The sequence below is a fragment of the Grampus griseus genome, assembly GCF_964374135.1.
Source record: "Grampus griseus genome assembly, chromosome: 6".
Classification (NCBI taxonomy): domain Eukaryota; kingdom Metazoa; phylum Chordata; class Mammalia; order Artiodactyla; family Delphinidae; genus Grampus; species Grampus griseus.
In genome coordinates this window covers 37,271,242-37,298,846 of record NC_139000.1, presented here as the reverse complement: position 1 = coordinate 37,298,846, position 27,605 = coordinate 37,271,242, and the positions used below count along the sequence as shown (strand labels likewise).

Here is a 27,605-nt window from a genome sequence, read left to right as displayed (position 1 = left end):
TTGCTCAAAAACTTGTAGAGGCTCCCTATTACCTACCACATTAAAGCATCTGAGAATTTAGAGTTCCTTATCAAATAGCCCCTCCCTGACTTTTCCAACTCCTCATTTATTAAACATCTGTTGAACATACAGTGATCTCTACTTTCTAGACACTAACATGAATATGATGACCTTATTTGTTAATCTTATTGACAAGAATTTATGGGCATAATGGAACCAAATATCTGAACTGAGACCATCCCAGAATATTTGTGGCATGTTTGCCATAATTAAAAGATATCACACACACCAAAAAAAAAAGTTGAAAACATAGTCTCTATCTTGCAAGAGTAGTTCTGTGTGGTACAGGCTACTGCCCAGCAACCTTTGACCCTGTTCAGAATCCAGGCTGCCCCCAGGCCTACCTTGTTCATGCCCACCTTGCTTTTCTTTTGCTATTCCTTTGACCTTGAAAATCTTATCTTGTGCATCATCACTCTATTCTGTGCCCCCCACTCGAGGAAATACGGTAACCATCTTCAAAATATTTGTGCTTACTAACCTCTCCATACTCTGAACAATTCTTATAACATAACAAAAAGCTGTCTTTTCTGAGTATGAGAAGAACTTTGCATGTAATTTTTCAAAAATTAAGGAATTGGATAAATTTTTATCCAATTTGTAATACGTTAGTATCAAGAATAAGTTAAACGATAATTATGTGTTTTCCTTAACCCAAGCACCTCCCTTTCATGAGGTAATCTGTCTCTCCACTCCTTGGAACTTCCATTACATTTCATTCCTCTACTGAGCACAAGTCGTTTTCTGTTTTGCATTATGGTTCTCTGTCAATACCTGTTTCTTCTGTGAGATTATGGCTCCTTGAGGGAAAGATCTGTGTCTTACTCTAATGTGCACCCCTTCTAGTTCTCAGCACAACACACTTTTTTCTTAAATAATGAAGGAAGGTATTAACCAACAGAGATTTCTATGGTGATATTATTACAGTCTCATCTTCCATATAAGCCTGTCGAACAGCCTAGAAATAAAACACTTTAAACAGTTCAGAGAACCCTATCTGTGAAATTGTTGGTACAATGTAATTCTAAAGTAGGTTTGGGGCCCCCCGACTATACAGAAAGCTGTCTTCTCTTCTGTGTTACTTTCCCAAGCAAAAAAAAAAAAAAACAGATAGTGGTTCCTGAGAAATAAGTGCTAATTTTAGCATTCCGTATATTAATGATTAGCAAGCAGCCAGTTCTTTCTCAGTAGCAGTACAGTATGGTTAGGAACATGGTTAGGAACTTGGGGTCTGCTGTCAGACTACCTGGATTTCAATCTTACCTCCACCACATATTAGCTATGGGACCTTAGGCAAGTTGTCTAATATCTTTGTGCCTCATTTTCATCACCAGTAAAAGGTAGAAACTTAACAGTACAGTCCCTCTAAGGGATGGTGTGAAAAATTAATGATTTAATATATTGAATATTTAAAGTGTTTAGAATAGAATACCTGGCACTTTGTTTAAAAGTGATTGCAATATGTAGCACTACATTTACCTTACATTCCCTATTGGTAAGTTTCATGATGTTAAGAACAAAATGAGTTTGTTTGTTTTTTTCTTTTTATCTCCTACAGCACTTAGCAGAGTGAAACAAATACTAGACGTTCAAAAAATTACGACGTGAATTGTATTTGAGACACAGAGATCGAATGCACAAGAAAATGAAGGTAAGTTAAAATGTAAACACAATTAATTTAAATAAAAAGAGTTCTTGGCATATCATTTGCATACCTTCAGTTATTGCTTTATAATTAGTTGCTAGGTGCTTTATGACTTTATCTTTTTCTTGCCCTCTCAGAGCATGTAGTTTGGTGTAATACAGGTTATGTCTCTCAGAACTGCTGGCCTCCTGACAAGCTGGCTATTTAGTCTGAGTGATGAGGTTACTGCAGCAAAAACTGGGTTAAAGTACATTACTTTTCTGCTGGAGATGAAAGGCCAGTAATCCCAGAAAACAGCGCACAGAAAGAGTTGGGCCAGCCAAGCACTTTGTGAAGGCTCATTTAGACCCTCCGCCGTGGGGTACTATGAAGGTGAGTGTCCTGATGCCAGGGTCGCGGGCCCGGAGGCCTGAGTGGGCAGCTGGTCTCGGTAGGAGAGACAGAGCCCGGCCGAGGCCGCTGGATGAATCATTCTCACCTCTCTAGGCAGGTGCGGGCGGCAGGATGCTTCCGCTTCGCCACGGTGCGGGCGGGACTGGGAGCGGCGGCATTCCCCGCGGAGGCCTCCCCCGGGCCGCCTCCTCCGGGCGGGCACTGACCTTGCCGCAGGCGTCCGGGCTGCCGCAGTCCCAGCGCCGCAGAGCCCGGAGCTGGTGGGGGGCGCCCACTGGCACCCGGACCCACAGCTCGTCGGGGCGGGCCGCAGAGCCCATGTGGAGCCGCCGCCCTCCCGCCGTCCCTCGGCGCTTCATTCCCGCGCGCGGTCGCCGGCTGAGGCGCGGGGGCCGCGCGTCTAGGCGCCGGGGGGCGGGGCGCGGCGCGCGGCGCGGCGCGCGCCCCCCGGGCCGCGGAGGTCGTCTCGCGCGGGCGCACGCGCCGCAGTCGCGCGGGGCGGGGAGGGTGGGTATGCTCTGGGCGCGCGCACCGCCGTCGCTTCAGCCTGGTGTTCCGCTCGCGCAGCCTGCTCCCGGCGCTCGGCCGCAGCACGCCGACTCCGGAGCGGCCATGGGCTGCGCGGGGCCCGCGGTGTAGAGTCCGCCAGCCCCGGACCCGCATCCCTCACCCTGACAGTCCCGGTAAGCGGGGGCGGGGGCGGCGGGGACCAGGCAGGCACCGTGAGGGGCGGGTCTGCGGGCCGCGGACAGCCCTCCGTGGACTCAGAGGTGCTGTGTGGGAGCCGTCCCGAGGGTCTCCCTGTGTAAGTGGATGAACCCCGAGTATCCCTGCCTCTACCCCTTGGGAGAGTCCGGAGGCGGTGTGCGGAGCCGCCCCCATGGAAGACCCCTGTGCGAGTGGAGATTCCCAGGGCTCTCTCGGCATTTGCTGCCACGGGGAGGCCCAGTGTGGAGGACGCCATACCCAGAGAGACTGTGTACCTACGGGAGGGCAAGGGTGGTCTCTGGTGTTGTCTCAGTGGAAGACCATTCGGGAACATAGGGGAGCCTTAGGAGCCTGCACCGTGGGGACGGACCCCACAGAGGACCCGTGTATATAGGAGGACCCGAGACTGTGCCCTAGAACTGCCTGGAAGAAACCTCTGACTGGAAGGAGAGGATCCTGCCATGGGATCCAGGCCAGGAGTAACTTCCCGTATGCACAAAGGTCTTTGGCTTTGACCTCCTTCAGGGCTCAGTGTTTCCTAACTTGTATCTCTCCAGCGTGGTCGAGAGGCAGGGGTCCTGTGGGGCTGCGCCTTTGTCCGTTCGTCCCCCACCCCATTAGAGTTTGTATTCTCCGTGGTAGCCCAGTTGGCTCCAAGCTCAAGGCAGGAACTTCTCTCAGAGCACAGGGTGCAAGAGAGGGGAGGACCAGTGAGGCCTCTGAAGCAAAGAAAGGAGATTTGAGCCCTTGAGCTTGACCCTCAGGAAGAAAGCAGTAAAATCAGGTAGAATAACTGACTCAGCCAGGTCCTGTAGAGAAAATCCTTTGACGGAAGGAAAAAAGGATATGTAGGATTATTGAGCACCAGTGTGCCAAATACTAAACCAGGGATGTTTAACATCTCATAGAATCCTTACAACAGCCTTATGAAATTATCCCCTTTTAAACATTTGGCACTTTAGACTCAGGTTTAGCAATTTGCCCAAGGTCACAAAGCATGGAATCATGAAATCTGTTTTTCTAAGTTTATTTGGGTATCAAGGAGAGGCAGAAGCAAGAATGTTTATTTGTTAATAAATTGCATTAAGATACCAAGCACCGGGCTTTGCAATAGTATACGCTCAGTAAATGTGATGATTAATTAAGTGGATGAAGACAGTTTAATTGGGGATGAGTGTGCTGTAGGAAGTGATTTCCACTGAACCCCCAAATTTCAGGGTGTGGCTTCCTTCACTGGCAACCCTACTGTAATTATGCCTCTGGGTGGCTCTGCACTTAATTGGGTCTGGGAGAGGCCTCTGGGTGTAGTCTTTGACAGGACTTGCTCTGGGGATCTAGTGGAACCCTTCGGAGGATGGAGTATTCTGAGACTACCCTCCCTGCTTGCAGAATCCTTGAGGGAGAGGACAGAGAGACAGGATCACTTTTAGGAAGCATGACCTACAGTGTCTTTGTGGCCATCTGACTCCATGCACTAGCAGACATTGGTCCACAGATACCACTCAGGATACTTGCCCAGCAGTGCCTCTGCATGATGAGGAGGAGGGCAGGAAAGGCTTAGAGCCAAGGAAGGTTTATTGGGAGTCCATCGTCTGGGGGAATGCAAAGGGTCTGTGCCTGACATAGTGATGCACCCTCATCTCACCCCCTGGGCTGTAGTAGCTTTCATTCCATCTGAATCCCAAGGGTGTGAATTTGGAGCCAAGGATAGACTCTGGTTTCTTGTCCAAAAATGGAGTGGTGAGGGGGCTAAGCAGTGGAATTCACCAGAGTATTCTGGAAGAGTTTTCCTGTTCCCCTTCCTTTCTCCTTCCACATAGCCAAACCTAGTGACATCCTCCTTTAACAGAGGTGGGTTCCCTGGGCTCCTGGGGTTACATAGTGAGAAGGGAGATCAGGCTTGTGAGAAAACAGAACAACCTGGGTGTGGCATCTCATGCACAGCTCAGTGGAACAAACTCTGACAAAGGCTGATATTGGTTAAGCACCTGCCCATTAGAGAATTGTTTATAATCCCCTTTCAGTTCAAACACCTTTCATCAGTTTAACACACCAAAATAAACAGGGATATATATCTTTTTTAAGAAAATCAGAGCAAGCCTGCAAATATGATCTTTGCTCCGATTCAGAGATTTGTCACTGGGTTTTATTCCTAAACTGGTCTTTTTTACTGAGGGCTCTTGGTATCACACCCACTCATGACCCTGGAAAAATTGCTAGATGGCTCCAGGTGCTCCCCAAATATTGGACCTTGGATATCACTTCTTTGATGTCCAGCATTGGGTAAACGTTAAGATTACAAAATCCTAAGAATACTGACTGTCTCCTCTAATCACAACATGAGTCTGCAAATCAAATCATTCCACAGTGGGGATGAAGGATGTCATCAGGTGGCCTTAATCTTCTTTTTTTAAAAAAAAAGCTCTCTCTAAAGAGAAATAAAAGGGGAGAGCATGGCTCACACAATTTCACTTGAGTGTACACAAATGAGTCTGGATTTTTTAGCCTTTAATCTTCCTCATCATCTCTGACCACATTCTTATGGTTTTCTTCCTCCTACATTTGCCATCTTTAGACAATGCTTCCTCTTCCTCAAACACATAAATAGTAGGACCTTCCCCTGCCCGTTTCTCATACTCCTTATATTTTTTTCAGTACACCTGTTCCTAAGTGGATCATATTTATGCAAAAAGTTTCCTTTCTTTTTAGCTACAGAGTCTATTATCTTCCAGTCCCACATGCTTTTCTCCAGCAGTGCTCTTGGTTTCTGCTATCTTCATTTCCCAAATTGCTTTATTCATTTCTAATGGGAATATCATTATCTACTCCAACCCCTCAATCTTAATGACCAAGTTCTGACAGAAATGCTTACCAGCTTTTGACCAAGAAACCAAGACCATCAGTGTCCAGCTGGAGACATGACTATTTTTTCTATTATAACATCCCCCTTCATCCTTCCTTCCCTTCCAGCAATCCACTCAGAGACCCATATACATTTACTAAGTGCTACCCACTTGCCAGGGCACTATGCTAGATAAATATGAGAGTTCCTTGCCCTTGAGGTGTTCACATAGGATCAGTCTGCATTTCTCTAATCATTTACTACAAAAAGTAAGAAGAAAAAAGAGAAGTACAGCTTTACAGAGTATCTATAGGAATCATCATACAGTACGCCTTTTCCCAGGCATCACTGAAGCACCACTGCTGTTCTGTGCCTCCTCTGGCAGCCACGTCCTTAGCCCCGTGCCATTGCCCTGCCAGAATTACTTCCGCCCATATACTTTGAGTGAACTGGCCACTCTTGGCTCTCTATGATAATAATGACAGTACCTTATATTTGGATAATATGTGACAATTTACAAGCCCTCTTACATGATCTCATTTGGTTTTCAGAAATGTTTCATCTTAACTGTGGTCTTCTTACTAAAACAACAGCGTGTTGGTTGGCTGGCTGGTTTTCTCTCCTTTTTTTCGTTTTGTTTCATTTTGTTTTGTTTTGTTTTGTTTTTTGAGCCTCCTAATCAGGGTTACGGGTCTCCAGAGGGAAAGCCCCAATGATTTACTACAGCCTCTACCTACCAGCCCTTAGGCTATGAAGAGGAGTTTCCTGTTGGGTCCAAAGGCCAAGCAATGCACTCACTGGTCAACCCTAGGACTTATCAGGGCTGTCCTGCTACCTGGCCTTAGAAAATCCAATTCTCTGTGTTTTCTTTCCTCCCTGAAATCTAAATACATATTCCCTTCTAGACAAATAGTTTAAGCATACTATCTCAAACCAGTTCTCTGGGCTAATTCTTATGTGAAGGCAGGTTTCTTTGCCTATTTCTATCTAACACCCGGCTGGCTTCATACCATCTAAGCCATCATGGAGTCTCCATATAGCTCCATGCCTTGGCATGTGCTTTTATCTCTTCCTGGAATGCCTTTTTTTCCCTTATCCACTGGGGTAACTCCCACTCAGATTTCAAAATTTAGCTCAAGCAACACTTTTTTTTTTTTAATCCTACACTTATGCCCCCTACACACGCACATACTCACACTGCTTTCTCACAGGCTGAGTGAGGTTCCATTTGTTCAATCTACCAACAGTTACTAAGCGCCTAATTTGTGCCTAACACATAGTAGGCTGCACTCAGCAAATATTTGTAGAATCAACAAATAAGTCATGATAATTAAGGTATAATGAGTGCATTAAATGGGGCTGAATCTGTGCTTCAGGGCCCCAGAGCAGAGAACAGGGAGTGTCTCTCCATCTTGCTGAAAAGCTCTGCTTGCTAAGTGCAGTCACACCAGCCAGTCACTGATGGTGTGCTATTCCTTAACTGTTGCTCTGCTTCTGTGGGAAGCCTGCACTGTAGCTTCTCATGAAGACCCATCCCAGGCCCCTAGAGGCTAAAGATCATGCCATAATTTTGGCCTCATGTTTATTAGAGCTTTTGGACTTCCAGTAAATATTAAACAACAACAGCACCTCCCTCACACCTCATTCTCTTGAGCTGAGTCCAAGAAGACATTTTTACTCAGTCTTCAGCCCTCCTGCTCCTTGGAAATCTCAGAAGAGTCCTGTGCAGTCAGGGGTGACTGTGTCTTCCTGGGCTGACTGAAGCCAGTGCCACTGCACTGGATAAACAGAGGAGACTGGAAGAAGACAGGGAGGTATCATCAGTTAGACCCCTTTAGACATGAAAACTAAAAGTAGCCCATAGGCTACTGCCAGGCAACAGAATGGCTGACTAGAAACAGGCTCCAGGAGCACTGTGGTGAGGCAATGGATTCCTAAGGCAGGACCAAGATACTGGAGATCAGCCAAACTATTTCGGGCTTGAATTCCTCAAAGACGAGCAGAGGGTAAGGAGGCTCTTTGATAATTTTTGTTTAAAGTCTCTAGATTGATGTTGATGTGCACAGTGAACTTAGGGTCTCTGCTGTGCATTCTGCATTTTGTAGACCCTGGTTCTGCTGGTTTTCCACCTTATGGCTAATCACCTGCTGTGTTAGGTACATGGCTTCCTTGAGGTTCTCAGACAACCTTTTAGGCACATGCTATACCTGGAGCCAATTGTCAACCACCTTGAAATTTTTCACCCTTATTTGCAGATGCTGCTCATCTCATGCTAAATTTCTCCAGCCCAAACCCAGGAGGGAGGAGATACACTTTTAAGTTTACTGCACGTGCCCTCAGGGCAGCTGCCCGCCTGTCGGCCAGTTCACAGTGCCCCCAGGACACAGCATAAATGCAGGGGACTGTTGACTTTGGTAATATTAGTCTCTCTTTTTTTATAATTGTGGTTGTGGAAACTGGCCAAATTCTAAAATTCTGTAGCTCTCTCCTGTGGTCAAAGAAATCACCCATAACTACTGTATAGTTACCTGTTCTCATCCCTGCTAGCCCTGAATCAGCAGATAGGGTCCCCTCTGGGGAAGCAGAGTAGATGTGATGAGATGATCAGGTGACTGTATAGTTTCTAGAATTGTGTTCTGAAGATTTGGTCTGATCAGTCTCTCTGGCCAACTTTGAGGAAGAGAAAAGGTAGTGACACCATGATCTCAAACTTTTTATGTTGCCTAGTTATCTCTGCAACATTCGTTGAACCAAGATTTATAGAACACATACTCTGTGAAAGGCAGTGGGAACCATCTAGACTTTCCTCCTTCTCAATCTCAGTGAAAAACTGGGATTCCTTTTTCCATCTGCTCAACCCACTCTGGTTGTTTTCCCCTGTCTCCCAGCTCAGAGGTTTTCTTTGCCTTGTTCCTGCCTAGGGAAGCCTTCATAACCTCCAAACAATCACTTTTAGTTGCTTTTGAGCCTTTTTCAAACAGCTGCCATTCCCATACCAAGAATCAGATGAAAGCAAGTAAATGTGCTTTACATTTAGCATGCCCAGTGAGGAGACTCCTGCCTGTTGAGAGGCTCCTCACAGCCAGAAGTCTTTATCGAGAGCTTTGGAAGAGGTTCCCTAGCTGCCTTCCTTTTCCTTATTTTGCCACCAGCTCCTGCTGTGGAGCAGCCCCTCCTCCTCTTACTCCCACCACTTTGCCCTTATAAATCATCCCACTGTGTTGTAAGCATGTGCTCTGCAGAGAATGGGTGTGTCTTGCACGCACACATTTCAAGCTGCCCACATATGTCTTACTGCCTGACAGATTCATCTAGACAGACTTCTCTTCCCTGAAGAAAGTTTCTGGTTGTCATCTGTTTTCATTTCCTCCAAATCGTAGAGTCAGAGAGCCCTGTTCTACCTCATGTCCCTCTTATTCACCACCACCTGCTCCTGCTCCCATGAGGTTTTTTTCCAAGCCTTCCCTAGGTTCTACAAATCCTCTGACAGTCACATCATTCTTGGGACAATGTCTTTTTATCCCTCTTTCATCCTTGTTAGGGAGGCAGAAAACCCCAGTTCCACCCATCAGCCAAAGGAGTAATCATTAGATATAATTTGTGGCATCTTTGCAACTTGATTTCCTTTTAACTCACTCTTCTTCCTAGGACTCCTTCCAGCACAGCAGAGGCCGGTTTTTCTCATCAGGCATTTGTTTTTAACTCCTCACTAATCAGGACCACTTGTTTCTCTAGAAATTAGAACTGATTTTGTTAATTTTTCCAACACCCCAGGTGCACATCGTGGATATTTCAGCATACTTGCTTTTAATCAGGGTGTCTTTTGCATATAGTTTCAACCCTCTCCATTAAGAATTAAGGGGTTTTAGCCTCACTCTTAAAGCCTAATTCTGATGTGTCCTCACAATTTACTCTCAAAATCAAAGCCTTGTGATGAAAATGACTTGGGGTCTTGTTTGGATTTTGATGCCTTCTTTTTAATGGCTCTGCTCTACATTTGCTGCCCTTATGGGCATAAAATGGCCTAGAAAACTGAAGGGGGAATAGCAGTACTCCAAGATCCTGTGGTCAGGGCTAGAAAGTAGTTTTTTTATTTGTTTTTGTCTGTTTGTTTTGCTGGTGGATGTTATCTTCAGTCTTCATTGAAATTCCTTTGAAGATAAACTCCAAATCCACTGCAGTGACATCATTAACAGTTGAGTAGCTTAATAGTGATTCTTGGTATCCTTACAGAGAGTAGTGGTTGTGCAGGACTGCAGTGTGTTGGGATATGCTTGTGGTTAGTTTGCCAATACACAATGAGTCAGGTCACTTACAGAGTAACCCTCCTAATTGGCTGGGCTTTGTTCAAAACTCTTGTTACATTATCTGAAAAAGCCAGTAAGAACCAAATGAATACCATTGATTTTCCTCCAGTGAATCATTCTTGAAAAAGTGAATTTCGTATGGTTATTCCATGTCTCCACATAAGTGTTTATCAACCTTTTTTTTAACCCATGCCTTCTAGCTGATAAACATTAATGTCGGGACTTCCCTGGTGGTGCAGTGGTAAGGAATCCGCCTGCCAATGCAGGAGACACAGGTCCAATCCCTGGCCCGCGAAGATCCCACATGCCACGGAGCAACTAAGCCTGTGCACCACAACTATCTGAGCCTGCACTCTGGAGCCCGCCAGCCAGAACTACTGAGCCCACATGCCACAACTACTGAAGCCCACGTGCCCTAGAGCACAAGAGAAACCCGCGCACCGCGACTAAGAGTAGCCCCCACTTGCCACAGCTAGAGAGAGCCCGCGCGCAGCAACAAAGACCCAGTGCAGCCAAAAAAATAAATAAAATTTAAAAAAAATTTTTTTAATTAATGTCTTATGACTGCTCCCTAAAACTTCTACTATGACTTCTAGGAGGGGGCTGCCCCCAACGATTTGGAAAGCTAGCACCTTCTGTATCTCCCCCAGGAACCAGGAGGATACTGTCAAGCTCTGCTGTTTTGTTGTCCATGTTACGAAAAAAAAAGTAATGGCTTTTGATATTTGCTTTCCAAATATAAATATATTATAATTTATATGATTTTTCAATCCACTATTTCTTCCCTCCTCCTGGAGTTCTGATATATAAACCCCTATATGCCCCAGGATCCAGCCAATGTGAGTCATTGCTCTGATCTTTATGTTCGTACTGGATTAAACCAGTTTTTTCTCTTTATTTTTATAGCATGAATAATATATCACAAGTTATCCAATAATTCTCCTACTAAGGTTATTTCCACCTTTTTATCACTGTGAAAAATGCTTTGATAGGGACTTCCCTGGTGGCGCAGTGGTTAAGACTCTGCCTGCCAATGCAGGGGACACGGGTTCGAGCCCTGGTCCAGGAAGATCCCACATGCTGAGGAGCAACTAAGCCCACAAGCCACAACTACTGAGCGTGCATGCCTAGAGCCTGTACTCTGCAACCTAGTACAGAGCCTGTACTCTGCTCTGTACCTAGTACAGAGCCTGTACTCTGCAACAAGAGACTGCAATGAGAAGCGACTGCAATGAGAAGTCTGCACACTGCAACGAAGAGTAGCCCCCACTTGCCACAACTAGAGAAAGCCTGCATGCAGCAACAAAGACCCAACTCAGCCAAAAATAAATAAACAATAAAATTTTTTTAATGCTTTGATAAATATTCTTTTAAATAGGCCCACAGGTAGAGGATCAAACTCTTGTATGTAGTACGGTTTTCTTCATTCAAAAGTATATTCGTATCAGTCCAGATCTGCTAGACCGTCCAACCACACAGACTCTTAAGGCAGCCTTGAGAATTCAATTCTTGCGTCACTCCAGTCAAGGGAAAAGCATACCTTATACCCCACAATGTTATCCTTGTCTTTCAGGGGTAACTGTCTTTAAATCAAAAGACAAAAGCGTAGTTCTCTAATCAAAAAAGTATAGTGATTCTAAGGCTGTGCTTTTCAAATTGCCAGTCCGGACCCATTACAAAGTCACCAAATCATTTTTTTACGATCTTTTTCTTATGTGGACGATTTTTTTTAATAGTTATTTATTTATTTGGCTGCACGGGGTCTTAGTTGCAGCATGTGGGATCTTTTAGTTGCAGCACGTGAGATCTTCATTGCAGCATGCTGGCTCTTAGTTGCGGCATGTGGGATCTAGTTCCCTGACCAGGGATCAAACCTGGGCCCCCTGCATTGGGAGCGCAGAGTCTTAACCAGTAGACCACCAGGGAAGTCCCTGATGTGGACCATTTTTAAAGTCTTTATTGAATTTGTTACAGTATTGCTTCTGTTTTATGTTTTGGTTTTTTGGCCGTGACACGTGGGATCTTAGCTTCCCAACCAGGGATCAAACCTACACACCCCACATTAGAAAGCAAAGTCTTAACAAATGGACCACCAGGGAAGTCCCTCATCAAATCATTTTAGAGAGTCACTATCATGATTGTTTTAATGAACTAGAATAGAGAGGATAGAAAATATCTGGGAGCATCACATGTAGTAAAATTAGGATTCTTTCACAAAACTTTGGGTTCAGTTATAGGTCTATGAACATGTGTTTATAATTTTGTGTATACAGGGTCACATCATAAACTATACTTCTTACTATGGGTCACAGTCAAAAAATGTGAAAAACATACCACAGAAAGTTTTCTGAGGAAAACACTGTGGCCTTGGAAATAGTAATTGATCATGAGGAAGGTTTGCAGTGAAGGGCTGGGTGTTAGTTTTGCATTCTCCTTCTTGAGATGGTATGCCTGTTCCTCTCGCTGTAAGTTGGGGACCCGCTTTTCCACCTAACTGTAGAGCACAGCCAGTATGCATAAGCCATGTGGGCAGTGTCTGCAGACCACAGGCCTGGGTCCACAGCCTCAGCAAAAGCTCTAACATACACACACTCCCTTTTCCACCCCTAGCCCCATTGCCACCCAAGGCTGGATACCCTCATTAGGTCACATGGACTTTTAAAAGAATATGGAAAAGAAGCATTCTAAATGCTTGACTACATATTCCAAGCATACGCATTAACAGATAGAGAACTGAAGCCCAAAGCAGTAAAATAACGTGTCCTGGGTCACAGCAGATCCAGAACTAAAACAAGTCACCAGGTTGCCTCTGTGACTTTTTAAATTATATAATTAATGTACAAGGTAGGAAAATTAGAAAAAAACAGATTAACAAAAATATGAAAAAACATACATTCTTATAAAATTAGATCATAACATGAGCATTTCTGTAACTTGCATTTTTCATAAATATGTTCATATATTTTGAATATCTTTCCACATTAATAAATTTACTTTTACCTTAATGTTTTTCATATTGTTCATTCTTACATTGTACCATAATTTAACCATTCCCCTATTGTCCCATATTTGTTTGCAACTGAGGAAAAGAATGAGTTTTTAATCACCTTAAACAGTTTCCTAATTTGATCAGTAAATGTTTCCTTGAACTTCCCTGGTGGCGCAGTGGTTAAGAATCCGCCTGCCAGTGCAGGCAACATGGGTTTGAGCCCTGGTCCGGGAAGATCCCACATGCCGCAGAGCAACTAAGCCCGTGCACCACAGCTATTGAGCCTGCACTCTACAGCCCACGAGCCACAACTACAGAAGCCCATGTGCCTACAGCCCATGCCCCACACCAAGAGAAGCCACCTCAATAAGAAGCCTGCACACCGCAAGGAAGAGTAGCCCCCACTCGCCACAACTAGAGAAAGTCCACACACAGCAACGAAGACCCAATGCAGCCAAATAAATAAGTAAATAAATAAATCTTTCCTCAATAAATCTCCTTTGCCACCATCCTGTAAATGACAGTCACTTATTCAAAGCAAATATTCTTTAGTCATATATTTTAATTTTACAAACAAATTTTACAAGTGGAGAGAGGGGATCTTTCCTTTCTTATCAGTAGGTTTATAAATTTAAAAATATGGGTTGGGTTTCTTTGACAACAAGTGATGGCAGGGCAAGCACCCAGACAGGGTAGGAATTTGCACCACTGTGGCCCAGAAAATAGTTGTTTCTAGAAAGAAGACGTGGCTGTCATCAGATTTTATGAGTATTAAGACTTTATTGAAAAATCAGAAAGACTTATTCACAATTAATTAATTGGGAAATATTATTAAATGCCTTTCCTCTTTTAGACATATTGCTAGGCAGTGGAGACAGGTACTACACATGGTAAAACGATCTAAGAGAGGAAACTGACACTGACGATAATCATCCTATTGAATATGTAATAACAAAGATGAGTGTTCTAGAGCAGAAGAGCATGGTGCTGTCAGCACACCTACCTGGCTTGGGGAGACAGCAGTAACTTCCATGAGGAAGCAGTACTTGAACTGAGCTCTAATCAGGGGAAAGGAATGTTCACAGGTCCAAAATAGAGGGAGCATGGAGACTTCCCTTGTGACGCAGGGGACAGAATCTGCCTGCCAATGCAGGGAACACAGGTTTGAGACCTGGTCCAGGAAGATCCCACATGCCACAGAGCAACTAAGCCCATGCACCACAACTACTAAGCCTGTGCTCTAGAGCCCGCGAGCCACAACTACTGAGCCCGACTGCCACAACTACTGAAGCCCATGCGCCTAGAGCCCGTGCTCTGCAACAAGTGAAGCCACCACAATGAGAAACCTGTGCACCAAAACGAAGAGTAGCCCCCACTCGCCACAACTAGAGAGAGCGCGCACGCAGCAACAAAGACCCAACACAACCAAAAATAAATAAATAGACTTATAAAAAATAGGGCTTCCCTGGTGGCGCAGTGGTTGAGAGTCCGCCTGCCGATGCAGGGGACATGGGTTCGTGCCCCGGTCTGGGAAGATCCCACATGCCGTAGAGCGGCTGGGCCCGTGAGCCATGGCCGCTGAACCTGCGCGTCCGGAGCCTGTGCTCCGCAACGGGAGAGGCCACAACAGTGAGAGGCCCGTGTACCACAAAAAATATATAATAATAATAATAGAGGGGGCATGGCAAACAAAGACTGAAAAACCAGTGTGGTTAGAACAGAGTAAAGAAGGGACACCAGACCGAGGAGAGCCTCACAGACCATAATAAAGAAACTAATTTGGAGGACTTTATCCTGAAAGCTTTGGAAAGCCATTGAAAAGATTTAAGCAGCAGATAACATATCAGCTGAATGTCCCAGAGACATCTTTAATTCAATACATACAAAATCCAATTTCATTATTCCTCTTTCTTATTTCCCAATTTCTGTAAATGGTACTACCCTTCTTCTCGTTAGTCGATTTAAGACTGCCCTCTAAGTCAGGCAGAGATAGGCTGTATGAAATATGAAATACTGTATGACTTCACTTGTGTGTGAAATCTAAAAACATTGAACTCATAGAAACAGAGAGCAGAATGATGGTTGCCAAAGGCTGAGGGGTGAGGGAAATGGTGGGATGTTGATCAACGGGTACCAACATTCAGATATAAGATGAAAAACTTCCAGGAATCTAAGGTACAGCATGTGACCATAGTTAACAATACTATATTGTGTACTTGAAAGATGCTGTGAGAGTAGAGCTTTAATGTTCTCACCATAAGAACAACAACAAAATGGTAATTGTGTGAGATAAAAGATGTGCTAACTAATTAGAGAAAGAAGAACAACAAAACCCCAAAGTCATAAATATCAGATCAGAAATAAATGAAGGAAACAATAGCAACGATCAATAAAACTAAAGGCTGGTTCTTTGAGAAGATAAACAAAATTGATAAATCATTAGCCAGACTCATCAAGAAAAAAGAGAGAAGACTGAAATCAATAGAATTAGAAATGAAAAAGGAGAAGTAACAACTGACACTGCAGAAACATAAAGAATCATTGGAGATTACTACAAGCAACAATATGCCAATAAAATGGAAAACCTGGAAGAAATGGACAAATTCTTAGAAAAGCACAACCTTCTGAGACTGAACCAGGAAGAAATAGAAAATATAAACAGACCAATCACAAGCACTGAAATTGAAACTGTGATTAAAAATCTTCCAACAAACAAAAGCCCAGGACTGGATGGCTTCACAGGTGAAGTCTATCAAACATTTAGAGAAGAGCTAACACCTATCCTTCTCAAACTCTTCCAAAATATAGCAGAGGGAGGAACACTCCCAAACTCATTCTTTGAGGCCACCATCGCCCTGATACCAAAACCAGACAAACATGTCACAAAGAAAGAAAACTACAAGCCAATATCACTGATGAACATAGATGCAAAAATCCTCAACAAAATACTAGCAAACAGAATCCAACAGCACAATAAAAGTATCATACACCATGATCAAGTGGGGTTTATCCCAGGAATGCAAGGATTCTTCAATATACGCAAATCAATCAATGTGATAAACCATGTTAACAAATTGAAGGAGAAAAACCATATGATCGTCTCAATAGATGCAGAAAAAGCTTTTGACAAAATTCAACACCCATTTATGATAAAAACTCTCCAGAAAGTAGGCATAGAGAGAACTTACCTCAGCATAATAAAGGCCATATATGACAAACCCACAGCCAACATCATTCTCAGTGGTGAAAAACTGAAACCATTTCCTCTAAGATCAGGAACAAGATAAGGTTGTCCACTCTCACCACTATTATTCAACATAGTTTTGGAAGCTTTAGCCACAGCAGTCAGAGAAAAAGAAATAAAAGGAATCCAAATCAGAAAAGAAGAAGTAACGCTGTCACTGTTTGCAGATGACATGATACTATACATAGAGAATCCTAAAGATGCTACCAAAAAACTACTAGAGCTAATCAATGAATTTGGTAAAGTAGCAGGATACAAAATTAATGCACAGAAATCTCTTGCATTCCTATACACTAATGATGAGAAATCTGAAACAGAAATTATTTAGGAAACACTCCCATTTACCATTGCAACAAAAAGAATAAAATACCTAGGAATAAACCTACCTAAGAAGACAGAAGACCTGTATGCAGAAAACTACAAGACACTGATGAAAGAAATTAAAGATGATACAAACAGATGGAGAGATAGACCATGTTCTTGGATTGGAAGAATCAACATTGTGAAAATGACTCTACTACCCAAAGCAATCTACAGATTCAATGCAATCCCTATCAAACTACCAATGGAATTTTTCACAGAACTAGAACAAAAACTTTCACAATTTGTATGGAAACACAAAAGACCCCGAATAGCCAAAGCAATCTTGAGAAAGAAAAACGGAGCTGGAGGAATCAGGCTCCCTGACTTCAGACTATACTACCAAGCTACAGTAATCAAGACAGTATGGTACTGGCACAAAAACAGAAAGATAGATCAATGGAACAGGATAGAAAGCCCAGAGATAAACCCACGCACATATGGTCACCTTAGTTTTGATAAAGGAGGCAAGAATATACAATGGAGAAAAGACAGCCTCTTCAATAAGTGGTGCTGGAAAACTGGACAGCTACATGTAAAATAATGAAATTAGAACACTCCCTAACACCATACACAAAAATAAACTCCAAATGGATTAAAGACCTAAATGTAAGGCCAGACACCATCAAACTCTTAGAGGAAAACATAGAACACTGTATGACATAAATCACAGCAAGATCCTTTTTGACCCACCTCCTAGAGAAATGGAAATAAAAACAAAAACAAATGGGACCTAATGAAACTTAAAAGCTTTTGCACAGCAAAGGAAACCATAAACAAGAATAAAGACAACCCTCAGAATGGGAGAAAATATTTGCAAATGAAGCAGCTGACCAAGGATTAATCTCCAAAATTTATAAGCAGCTCATGCAGCTCAATATCAAAAAAACAAACAACCCAATCCAAAAATGGGCAGAAGTCCTAAACAGACATTTCTCCAAAGGAGTTATACAGATTGCCAACAAACACATGAAAGGATGCTCAACATCACTAATCATTAGAGAAATGCAAATCAAAACTACAGTGAGGTGTCACCTCACACCAGTAAGAATGGCCATCATTAAAAAATCTAGAAACAATAAATGCTGGAGGGGGTGTGGAGAAAAGGGAACCCTCTTGCACTGTTGGTGGGTATATGAATTGATACAGCCACTATGGAGAACAGTATGGAGGTTCCTTAAAAAGCTAAAAATAGAACTACCATACGACCCAGCCATCCCACTACTGGGCATATACCCTGAGAAAACCATAATTCAAAAAGAGTCATGTACCACAGTGTTCATTGCAGCTCTGTTTACAGTAGCCAGGACATGGAAGCAACCTAAGTGTCCATCGACAGATGAATGGATAAAGAAGATGTGGCACATATATACCACGGAATATTACTCAGCCATAAAAAGAAACGAAATTGAGTTATTTGTAGTGAGGTGGATGGACCTAGAGTCTGTCATACAGAGTGAAGTAAGTCAGAAAGAGAAAACAAATACCATATGCTAACACATATATGTGGAATTTTTAAAAAATGGTCATGAAGAACCTAGGGGCAAGATGGGAATAAAGACACAGACCTACTAGAGAATGGATTTGAGGACACGGGGAGGGGGAAGGGTAAGCTGGGATGGAGTGAGAGAGTGGCATGGACATATATACACTACCAAATGTGAAATAGATAGCTAGTGGGAAGCAGCCACGTAGCACTTGATCCAATCAAGTTATCAATTTATTCCTAAATTTCTCTATTTCCATTGTATCAAATCAACTCAGTATCATTCCTGCTGCCACCATTTCAGTTTAAACCCTCTACCTCTTGCCTGGACTATTATAGTAGCCTTCTAGTTGGTCTGAATCTCTCCTCCTTCCCTCTGTCACCTTTTTCCTCAAACAAACTGAGGATAACTTTCTACCCATCCTTCAAGGCCCATTCTGACTTCCAGTAATATGGTCTCACCTTCCTTTAGGCACTTCCAGCACTCTGTCTTACTCTTCTTTGAGTTCTGATATTAAGTACCTTGAGTGATGAGACTCTGTTCTCCCATCTTCTATTTCCAATGATGAGCAGTCGGTGCCTTGCATATAGTACTGTTCAATAAGCCTTGATTATGATGGATTGATAGCAAGGCTAAAATGGACTCTCTGCTCCACTTAGAACAAACATTCCGCAACTGAATTCCACTAAGACCCTTCAGGCTAGGAAATAGCAGACCAGCTTTGCAGTGTGCCATGTCATGCCCTCACTTTCCAATGCCCTGGTACTACAGAAGAAGAGCAAGAATAACATTCCTTTTTAACCTGTAAAGGATATGGACCTTTCTTGAACAGTTCTGAGAATCAAAGCAGAAAATGTGGCAGTGACATTAGTGAAGCCTTAGAAGTGTGAGAAGCACCTGAGAGCTTGTGATGAGCAGGTTGTCTGTGACAGACCCGTAAACAGGCATAGCTACTAATTAGAAGGAGCAAAGAAGTGTCTGAGACCTTGACCACATGGGTGAGGTGGCAGAGTTTCCTGGATGCCTAATTCAGGAGTCCTCTAAAAATAGCAGTTCATTCACTCTGACTCAAAAAGTACGCGTTTGATATGGATTCTTGCGCACAGCACTTGTCAGAGGAGCACTCCTTCAGTCAGAATTCTGAAATGTGTAGCTGTAGTCTTGCTTTATGCCTTGGGTCATCTTTGGGAGAGACTTGGGCTCTGGAGTCTCCTACTGTCTCAAAGTATCAGAGGCCTGGGACCCCTAGACCTAATTGGCTTTGGGACAGGAAGGGAGACAGAGAGACCATCTCACATTTGTAGAGTGCTTTCTAGTCTACATGCACTGTTAAGCCCCTTTTCCGATGTTATCCTCATGATAGCCCTGTGAAGTGTGCTGAGCAGATGGCCCTCATTTTATAGACAGGAAAACCAAAGTCACAGGGCCAGTCAGAAATAGAACCAAGGTCTTCTGACTCCTTAACAAGTGCTCTGTCCACCCTGCCATGCTACTGAGTTCCAGAAAAGGGAGAAGCTATTTAATAGCGCTTGCCACTTAGGTGAATGGTTGAAACAAATTGCCCTAATGTGGTCAGCCATTGGCTGAGTCTGAGCGCCTCTGCTTTCTGTCCACAGAGCCATGGGGGTGTTGATGTCCAAGCGGCAGACAGTGGAGCAGGTGCAGAAGGTGACCCTGGCTGTGTCTGCCTTCAAGGATGGGCTGCGGGACAGGCCTTCCATCCGACGCACAGGTGAACTTTCGGGGTCTCACCGTGGCACGGTAGAGGGCTCTGTCCAGGAGGTGCAGGAAGAGAAAGAAGCAGAGGCAAGCACCCCAGCACTCCAAGAAGAGAGCGGTGTCAGCCGTGCCGCCTGGGAGAGGCTCCGGGATGGGCGTGGAGTGGAGCCGGAGGAGTTTGACAGGACCAGTCGTTTCACACCCCCTGCCTTCATCCGCCCCACCCGGAAGCTGGATGATGACAAGCCTCCAGATATCCGCTTGGAGCCCAGAGAGCCTGTGAGTGTCCAATAAGGGCAGAATCCCGCAGTTTTAGACCTTCTGGGGATCAGGGAGCAGGAAGGGGAGGCCTGGGTATGGTTGAAGTGAGACTCAAAACCAGAAGGATGGAGCTGAGTCTTTGAATTTCTTCCCCAAGAATAAAAATGTTACATCCTGGATTTGTCTTAGTGAAAGACTTGAGGAAATGGGTGATAAGGAATTATACCATGGCAGCCCTCCCACCTAAGGGATAATACTGTCCCCTGTAGGAGGCATTTGGAAATTTGGGGTGGGGGTAGGGGGAGTTCAGGAAGGTCACAAAACTGGGAGTTGCTCCTGGTATTTGGTGCCAAGAAAAACAGGGATGATAAGGGTCCTGCAATGCCTGGGACAATCTCTCACAACAGATTATTCTTTCCAAAAATGCTAGTAGCATCCCTGCTCAGAAACATGATCACAGAGACCTGAGCAGCTGGAAGAACCTACTGGTTCTTGTCTTCAAGAGAGAGAGCTCTATTGCCATAACATTGGCTTCAGTTGGAGTTGTTCCTTTAGGCTGCTCCAGGGTCACTCAGCCCCAGGCAAGTAGCACTGTGCTTGGTGGCCTAGGATCTTGCTGCTGTGTTTATACATCCCTATACACTCCTGCCATCTTTCCCCAGGTTGTTAATGATGAGATGTGTGATGTCTGTGAGGTCTGGACAGCCGAGAGCCTCTTTCCGTGCAGGATCTGCACCAGGGTCTTCCATGATGGCTGCCTGCGCCGCGTGGGCTACATCCAAGGAGATAGTGCCGCGGAGGTGACTGAGACAGCAAACACAGAAACAGGCTGGAGCTGCCACTACTGTGTAAGCCTAGACTGCAGGGATGGTGGGCTCCTGCACTGCCAGGGATTTGGCACAATTCCTGGAGGCCCAGTCTTAGAACCCTGGTTTCTAGGTAGTAACCTGAAGAGTATTCAGATTCGGGTCACTAGAGTTAGGACAGACTTTCCTTACCTCAGTACTATTGACGTTTGGGGCACGATAATTCTTTGTTGAGTGGGCTGTGTGCACTGTAGGATGTTTAGCACCATCCCTAGCCTCTACCCATTAGACGCTAGTAACACCCACCCCCAGTTGTGACAACCCAAAATATCTCCAGATATTACCAAATGTATCGTGGGGGAACGAAATCGTTCCAGTTAAGAACCACTGAGCTAGAGGACTGAATGGGTAGGACGAGACCTAATTATTCACAACTAATTCTGCTTGGAGCAGTACTTACTCTCTGTTAGTCTATAGTTGTCATTCATTGTATTCATCTGAAAAACCAACCTGAAATCCTAACCGGCTTGCTTCCAATAGGGATGGATTCCATCCAAGGAAAACATCTCAGTCCTAAGATTCTCACTTGGTCTTCTACCTAAGTCTTAGGAGCATTTTTCTTCATCTCTGAAGCAATCATTTTGTGAATTAAGTAACAAAGGCCTGTTGATTCAGAACTTTGCAAATTATACATAAATGCCTTCCAAATTTTGAAAAGATTAAAAGCCAGATTCATATCCCTTTCTCAGCACACCTGAATAGAGTTCAAGTCTTGCTTTATTGATCTGTTGCCCTGCAGATATCTTCATCCACTGATTTCAGAGTAAGGAGTATCTGCTGTTTCCCTCTTCTTCCTACTGCCTAGGAGAAAGGAAAGATGTGCCACTTTCTAACAAATAACACTTTCTCTATGGCTTGTCCATAAAATGAAGTATAGAAGAGTTATTTCCAGTCACTTAAAATACCTTCTCCCCAGCTGGAATATGCCACAGCACAGCCTGCTCTACAGGCAATCTTCTCTAGTCACCACTCCTCCAAATGCTAGACTTTTCACTCACAGCAACTCTGCTTGGCAGTGTTCTGCTGATGTAGGACTGAGTGTCTCCTTCCTAAACCCTCAGGATTACACGGCTCCCTTCCTGGCTTTCTGTCACAGTCCTGCCTTCATTACCACCACTCTCCACGAGACCTTTTACAAAGACTTCTTCCAAGCTCCTCGCTTTTCTTTCCTTCCCTTCACAGCCAAGCTTCTTGAAAGGACTTCATTATCTCCTTGTGGTTCCCCAACCACTTGTAATTCGGCTTCTTCATCCATCATTTTGCTGAATTAGCTCTTCTAAGGTCGCCAGTGACCTAATTGTCAAGTCCGGTGACCTTTTCTCAGGAATCTTTTACTTGATCTCTCTGATATATTTAGCACTTCCTTACTGCCCCCTCTTTTCTTAGGGTATGAGTATTTTTGTGAGAAGTATTACACAAAATACAGAAACCAGAGAAAATAGAAAATCAATAAAATTCCACCTGACTCGTATAACCACTGTTAACATTACCTGCTACATTGTACAACTCTCTTCTCTTGGCTTCCAGTACCCTCTACTGATTCTCTTCCCAGGTTCTTCTCTGACCATTCTTTCTTTTTTTTTAGATTTTTTTTTTTTGATGTGGACCATTTTTTAAAGTCTTTATTAAATTTGTTACAATATTGCTTTTTTATGTTTTGGTTTTTTGGCCACTAGGCATGTGGGGTCTTAGCTCCACGACCAGGGATGGAACCCACAACCCCCTGCAATGGAAGACAAAGTCTTAACCACTGGACCACCAGGGAAGTCCCGACCATTCTTTCTAAGTGCCCTTAGTTTCTTGTCCCAGTCCTAAATGCTGGTGTTTCTCAGGGTTCTTTTCCCACTATACTCTCTCTCTCTGGGTCTTCATCCACTTCGGTGGCTACTCCACCATCTAAATACCAATCATTCCCAAATCTGTGGGTCCAGATCTAAATTTCCTGTCTCTTGGACTTATATCCATCTTGATGTCTCACAGGTACTTCAACATGCCCCCACATGAACTCATCTTTTTCCCCAAACCCATTCTCCCTCCCTTCCTTGTCTCTGTGAATAGTAATACTACCACCACCCCACAGTTACCAATCCCAACTCATTTCTCTCCCTCACCCCTCACGTCCAGTGAGTCAGCAGGTCCTATAGACTCTACCTCCTAATCTCTCTCAAATCTCTCCCCTTTTCTTCATTCTCATGTCTTAGTTTAGCCACTTATCTTTTCTTTATTGCAACAATTACTTAACTGCCCTCCATGCCTCCAGACTTTGCCCATGTAATCCATTCTCCACACAGCAGACAAAGAGCTGACTATGACACTCCACACTTAAAAACCCTTCCGTGACTCCCATTTGCCCTCAGAAAAAAAGGCCCAATTTGAGGGGCTCAATAAAGGGCATTTGAAGCACTTCACAGTCAGGCTTCTGCCTACCTCCCCTCCCTTATCTTTTATCCCCTCCCTACCCCTCTCCCAAGACACACACACACACACACACACACACACACACACACACACACACACACACACACACACACACACACACACACACACACACACACACACACACACACACACACACTCTACATTCCAGCCATACTAAACATCACACAATGTTAAGCACCATTGTGCCAAGCATATACTAGGTGCTCAAAAAGTGTTTATTGAAAGAATGGTTTGAGTTCTTCATGAAATCCAAAAATGAATAGTCATGAAATGTCTGCTCCTGTTCTTTACTGGTACTTTAGAGAGAAAATGATCTACTATAAAGAATATTTGGTAGTTTAAGGACTGTAAGACTGTAAATTAATGCTAACGAAATAACACATCAGTGCTCTTTTGGAATTAAAACTTCCCTGGCACCACAAAAAAATTCACTTGGTTTTAGGAAATTTTTCATGATGGCATCTCTTTCAAAACCATTCTGGAGTTAAAGTGATACAACTTTAGGATTAAATAATTTTTAGAAATATGGAAACTGGAGTTAGAATTAAACTTTTTTAACTAAAATACTCTTTGAACACAGCCTAACACAGAAGCCAGATACATAAAATGGATAAAGATGGAGTTGCTCTGGTTGATGGAGCTAGGGATTCAGAACCCTGCCCACTTGCCCCCTTCTCCCTTGCAACAGCTTCCTAAGGCACCTCCAGGGAACCCCTAAGCTATCTCAGAGAATAATTCAAAAACCACTATTTTAGTAAAAGGGACTCAGGGCTGGAGCCAGGATATCTGGGTTCTGGGAAAGATCCTGTCCAGAGCGGGACAGCTCTGAGAAAGTCCTTTCCCCTTTCTGGGGCCTCAGTCTACTTGACTATGAATGAGAGGCTGGGATTAGATGATCCAATAATTGCCTTCCAGCTGGTATACTATTTCCATCCTTCTTGATCCTTGGCCTTTCTTTCTTACTGGCCAACATGGCCACTGACTTAGCTCTTCCTCTTTTTCAGAACAACCTCAACTTGCTGCTGACTGAGGAAGAAATGTACAGCCTCACAGAGACCTTTCAGCAGTGTAAAGTTACCCCCGGTAAGGCTGGATGGCACTGCCAATGGAGAGAGCCAGGCAGATTTCTTCTTCATACTTTCTAGGATGAACCATGAAAGGAGTATTCCAGAATTTGTGGGGCAAGGGCATAAATGGGACCGTGTCCGCAAGCTGTTGGCCCACCACTGGCCACAGCCTGAGTTATCCTGGCTATGGAGACAAAGACTGGATGAGAGCTGTGGGTGGTGGGGCTCTGGAGGGTACCCTAGAGGTGAGTGCAGGTACTCCAGAGGCTGCGGAAAGGGTGGGCCTGGCTAGCACGGGGTGCCTCCCCACAGACTGCTCCCTGACGCTGGATGATTTCCTGCGCTACCGCCACCAAACAGCGAAGCGAGGGGACAGTGACAGGGCTCTAAGTGAGGAGCAAGAGGAGCAGGCAGCCCGCCAGTTTGCAGCCCTGGACCCTGAACACCGAGGACACATAGAGTGGCCTGATTTCTTGTCCCATGAGTCCCTCCTACTTCTACAGCAAATACGTCCCCAGGTAAGGGACAGCTGGGGGTAAACGTCTGTGGGGTATTGGGTGAGAGACCAGGGAAACATGCCAGGCAGGTTGGAGGAGCACTGGGTACTCTCTGAGCAGGAACCAGTACCAGGAAAGGGCTCAGGTTCTATCCAGTAACAGGTGATCCAGTGCCTAGGCTGGGGAAACTGCCCAAGGAAGATTGGTTAGTGCTGGACCCCACTGCAAATGTTGGTGTTACCAAAACCGCTCTGGGCTGCTTCAAAGGGAGGGTGCAGAGGTGATGGTGGAGGTAGGATTCTCTGTGGCTTGACAGTTTACAAAATATTTTCACCTCTAGGTCTTAATATATCTCTTCTTCCCCAGAACTCTCTGTTAAGGCTTCTGACAGTCAAGGAGCGGGAGCGAGCCCGGGCCACTTTCCTGGCCCGGGGCAGCGGGAGCACTATCAGTGAGGCAGAGTGCCGCCGTGCCCAGCACTCTTGGTTCTGCAAACGCCCCCCAGATGCTTCTTCCTGCAGTGTCAGGTCTGCTCCCTACCAATCCCTGCCCCCACTCACGTACCCTCCTCCTTTTTCCATGCCAAATGGCCCTTGGTATGAAAGGTACCTACCTCCCTGTTTCTCCTGCCAGTTTCCTCAAACAGCCAGAAGATCCTCCTGTGCATTAGACAGTGGACAGTGACTCCTACTGGCCACGGCATAGAGCAGCCTCTACTCCAAGCTCCATCGCCCCATGTCAGAAAAGCCTGGACGAGCACATCCAGAGCTTTGGGTTCACCAGAATGTGGAAGGGGCCGGGCCTTTCAGTGGCCCGCTCCTAACCACATGTCCTTGTGCCCAACAGCGTCAGCCATGTGGGTCCCATAGCAGACAGCAGCCCAGCCAGCAGCAGCAGCAAGAGTCAGGACAAGGCCCCGCTGCCCACAGAGCCTGAGTCCAGGTGAGTGACACCTCCTCACTGGGCTGTCTACACCCCTGACCCCTACAAACACACAAACACACCCCCACCATCACCCCAAAACAGCAAATGCCCACCCCAGAAACCAGACTTCAAGAGTACACATTTGACCCCAGATCCATAGGGCCAGTGAGCTGGTCTGTCACCCTGGAAGCACAGCCTGCCATCACCATGTCACGCACAAGCCAGGGCTTCCCTGAGTTTTGCCCACCTCAAGCCATGCTGCCACTGGGAGCAGGTCTCATGAGCCTCCAGGCTCAGCAACCGGCCTCACAAACCTGTTCTTTGCTTCCACTCCAGATTTGTGGACTGGCCTACCTTCCTGCAGGAGAATGTCGTCTACATCTTGGCTGCTCGCCCCAACAGTGCAGCCATTCACCTGAAACCCCCAGGATAGCATGGAGCAGAAAAGCTCAGTTTGGGGACAGTGGCGTTCTCTCCCTCCTTTACTTTCTCCCATCCCCCCACCAACCTCTGGTACTGAGACTTATGGGGATGGAGCACTGGCCACATCTCAGTTTGTCACTAAGCTTTATGGCACTGAAATCACCATTCATATCACAACGGAGACAGTAAATGCATTGCCACAGGGAGAAGCCCTGGGAGCTGTGTCAGTATCTGCTCCTGGACCACCCCCTGCCCTCACACCGTAGACTGGACCTGCCACTGCACACGTATATGTGTGCACACACATGCACACATACACACATGCCTAGCTGGCCATGCCTGCAGAGACCTGGTTCTTTTTGGTTGAAGAAGGACCAAAGTTCTTTCGTGAAGCCCTTGATATAAGCGAGGGGGTCTCTACTCAGCCCTTCTATTGGCCAGTTCTGATTCACAATAGATCAGTCTCTGGCCAAGTGATTCTTAATAAGGGGGCATATGAGACTCACATACTCTCCTAGAGATGCTGACAGGCTCCCTCTTCCCACACTGAAAATCCCTTCTGTGGTGAGCCACTGTTCTGGTAGGTGTGTACTATGTCCCTCAGGTGGGATGGGGAAATGGTTGGAAACCACCACTGCACTTATTATTTATTTATTATTTATTTAAATTCAATTCCTGGTGACAGAGAAGGCAACTAGTCTGTGGAGTCCTAATTAGAAAAGGGAAGGCAGCCCCTCCCAGGGACCCAGAATTCTAGGAACCTCTCAGCCAGGTCATTTCAAGTCCAAAAGTCTTTATTTAACAGAACAGTCCAAAACCAAGGTGAGCCATCCTGGCCCCTGTTTTTTAGGTGGGTGCTCACGGCCCAGAGCCCAGGGGCCTGAATGGAACAGGTATGATGGCAAGAGTCTCAGCCCTCTGGGTTAAGTGCTTCACCCAAGTCAGCTACCACAGAGACCCAAAGCCTGCGCTCCAATGAGGACAAGGCCTGGATGGAAGAGGAGAGAAGAAGGCTCATGCTTTTCTATTCTTCCAGCTCAGCTCAACTGCAGACCTAGAAAAGTGTGCCATGGTATGGAGTACAGAGCCAGCCTTTTTCATAGCCCAGGAAAGAGCAACTCCACAGAAGCCCTCAAAAGGGATTCCTTTCAAACCACCTGACAATGAGGATAAGACACTGGAGCTAAGAAGAGGATTTGCATCTCAACTCTCTTGAACAGAGAAAGTCCCAGCAAAGCCTCACAGAAGGAAGAGGTGTTCCCTTCTCTCTGTTACTGAGATATGGCCTGAGCTGCTGCTTTTCCCCATTGCTCACGACATGTCCTTCCCTACCAGCTTAGGGCCTGGCCCTGGCATGGGAAGACTTTGGGGGCA

At 45.0% G+C, this 27,605-nt stretch overlaps 1 protein-coding gene across 3 annotated transcripts; it reads left to right on the top strand.

Annotated features, from left to right (window-relative positions):
• Window positions 1-2,739: 2,739 nt before the first annotated feature.
• Window positions 2,740-26,255, top strand: PHF24 (PHD finger protein 24; the record flags this gene model as incomplete). 3 transcript variants are annotated; one of them, XM_082656708.1, is made up of 8 exons in its annotated part: window positions 2,740-2,781; window positions 19,652-20,033; window positions 20,678-20,863; window positions 24,325-24,403; window positions 24,700-24,905; window positions 25,251-25,411; window positions 25,731-25,826; window positions 26,145-26,255. In XM_082656708.1, 7 exons carry the CDS (start codon window positions 19,656-19,658, stop codon window positions 26,239-26,241), a joined length of 1,203 nt encoding a protein of 400 aa, XP_082512834.1. In that variant the 3' UTR covers window positions 26,242-26,255. The 3 variants fall into 3 exon arrangements, with proteins under 3 accessions (XP_082512834.1, XP_082512835.1, XP_082512836.1); XM_082656709.1 differs by lacking the exon at window positions 2,740-2,781 and having other exon boundaries at window positions 19,656-19,703; window positions 19,815-20,033; XM_082656710.1 differs by lacking the exon at window positions 2,740-2,781 and having other exon boundaries at window positions 19,824-20,033; window positions 20,743-20,863.
• Between the last annotated feature and the right edge of the window lie 1,350 nt (window positions 26,256-27,605).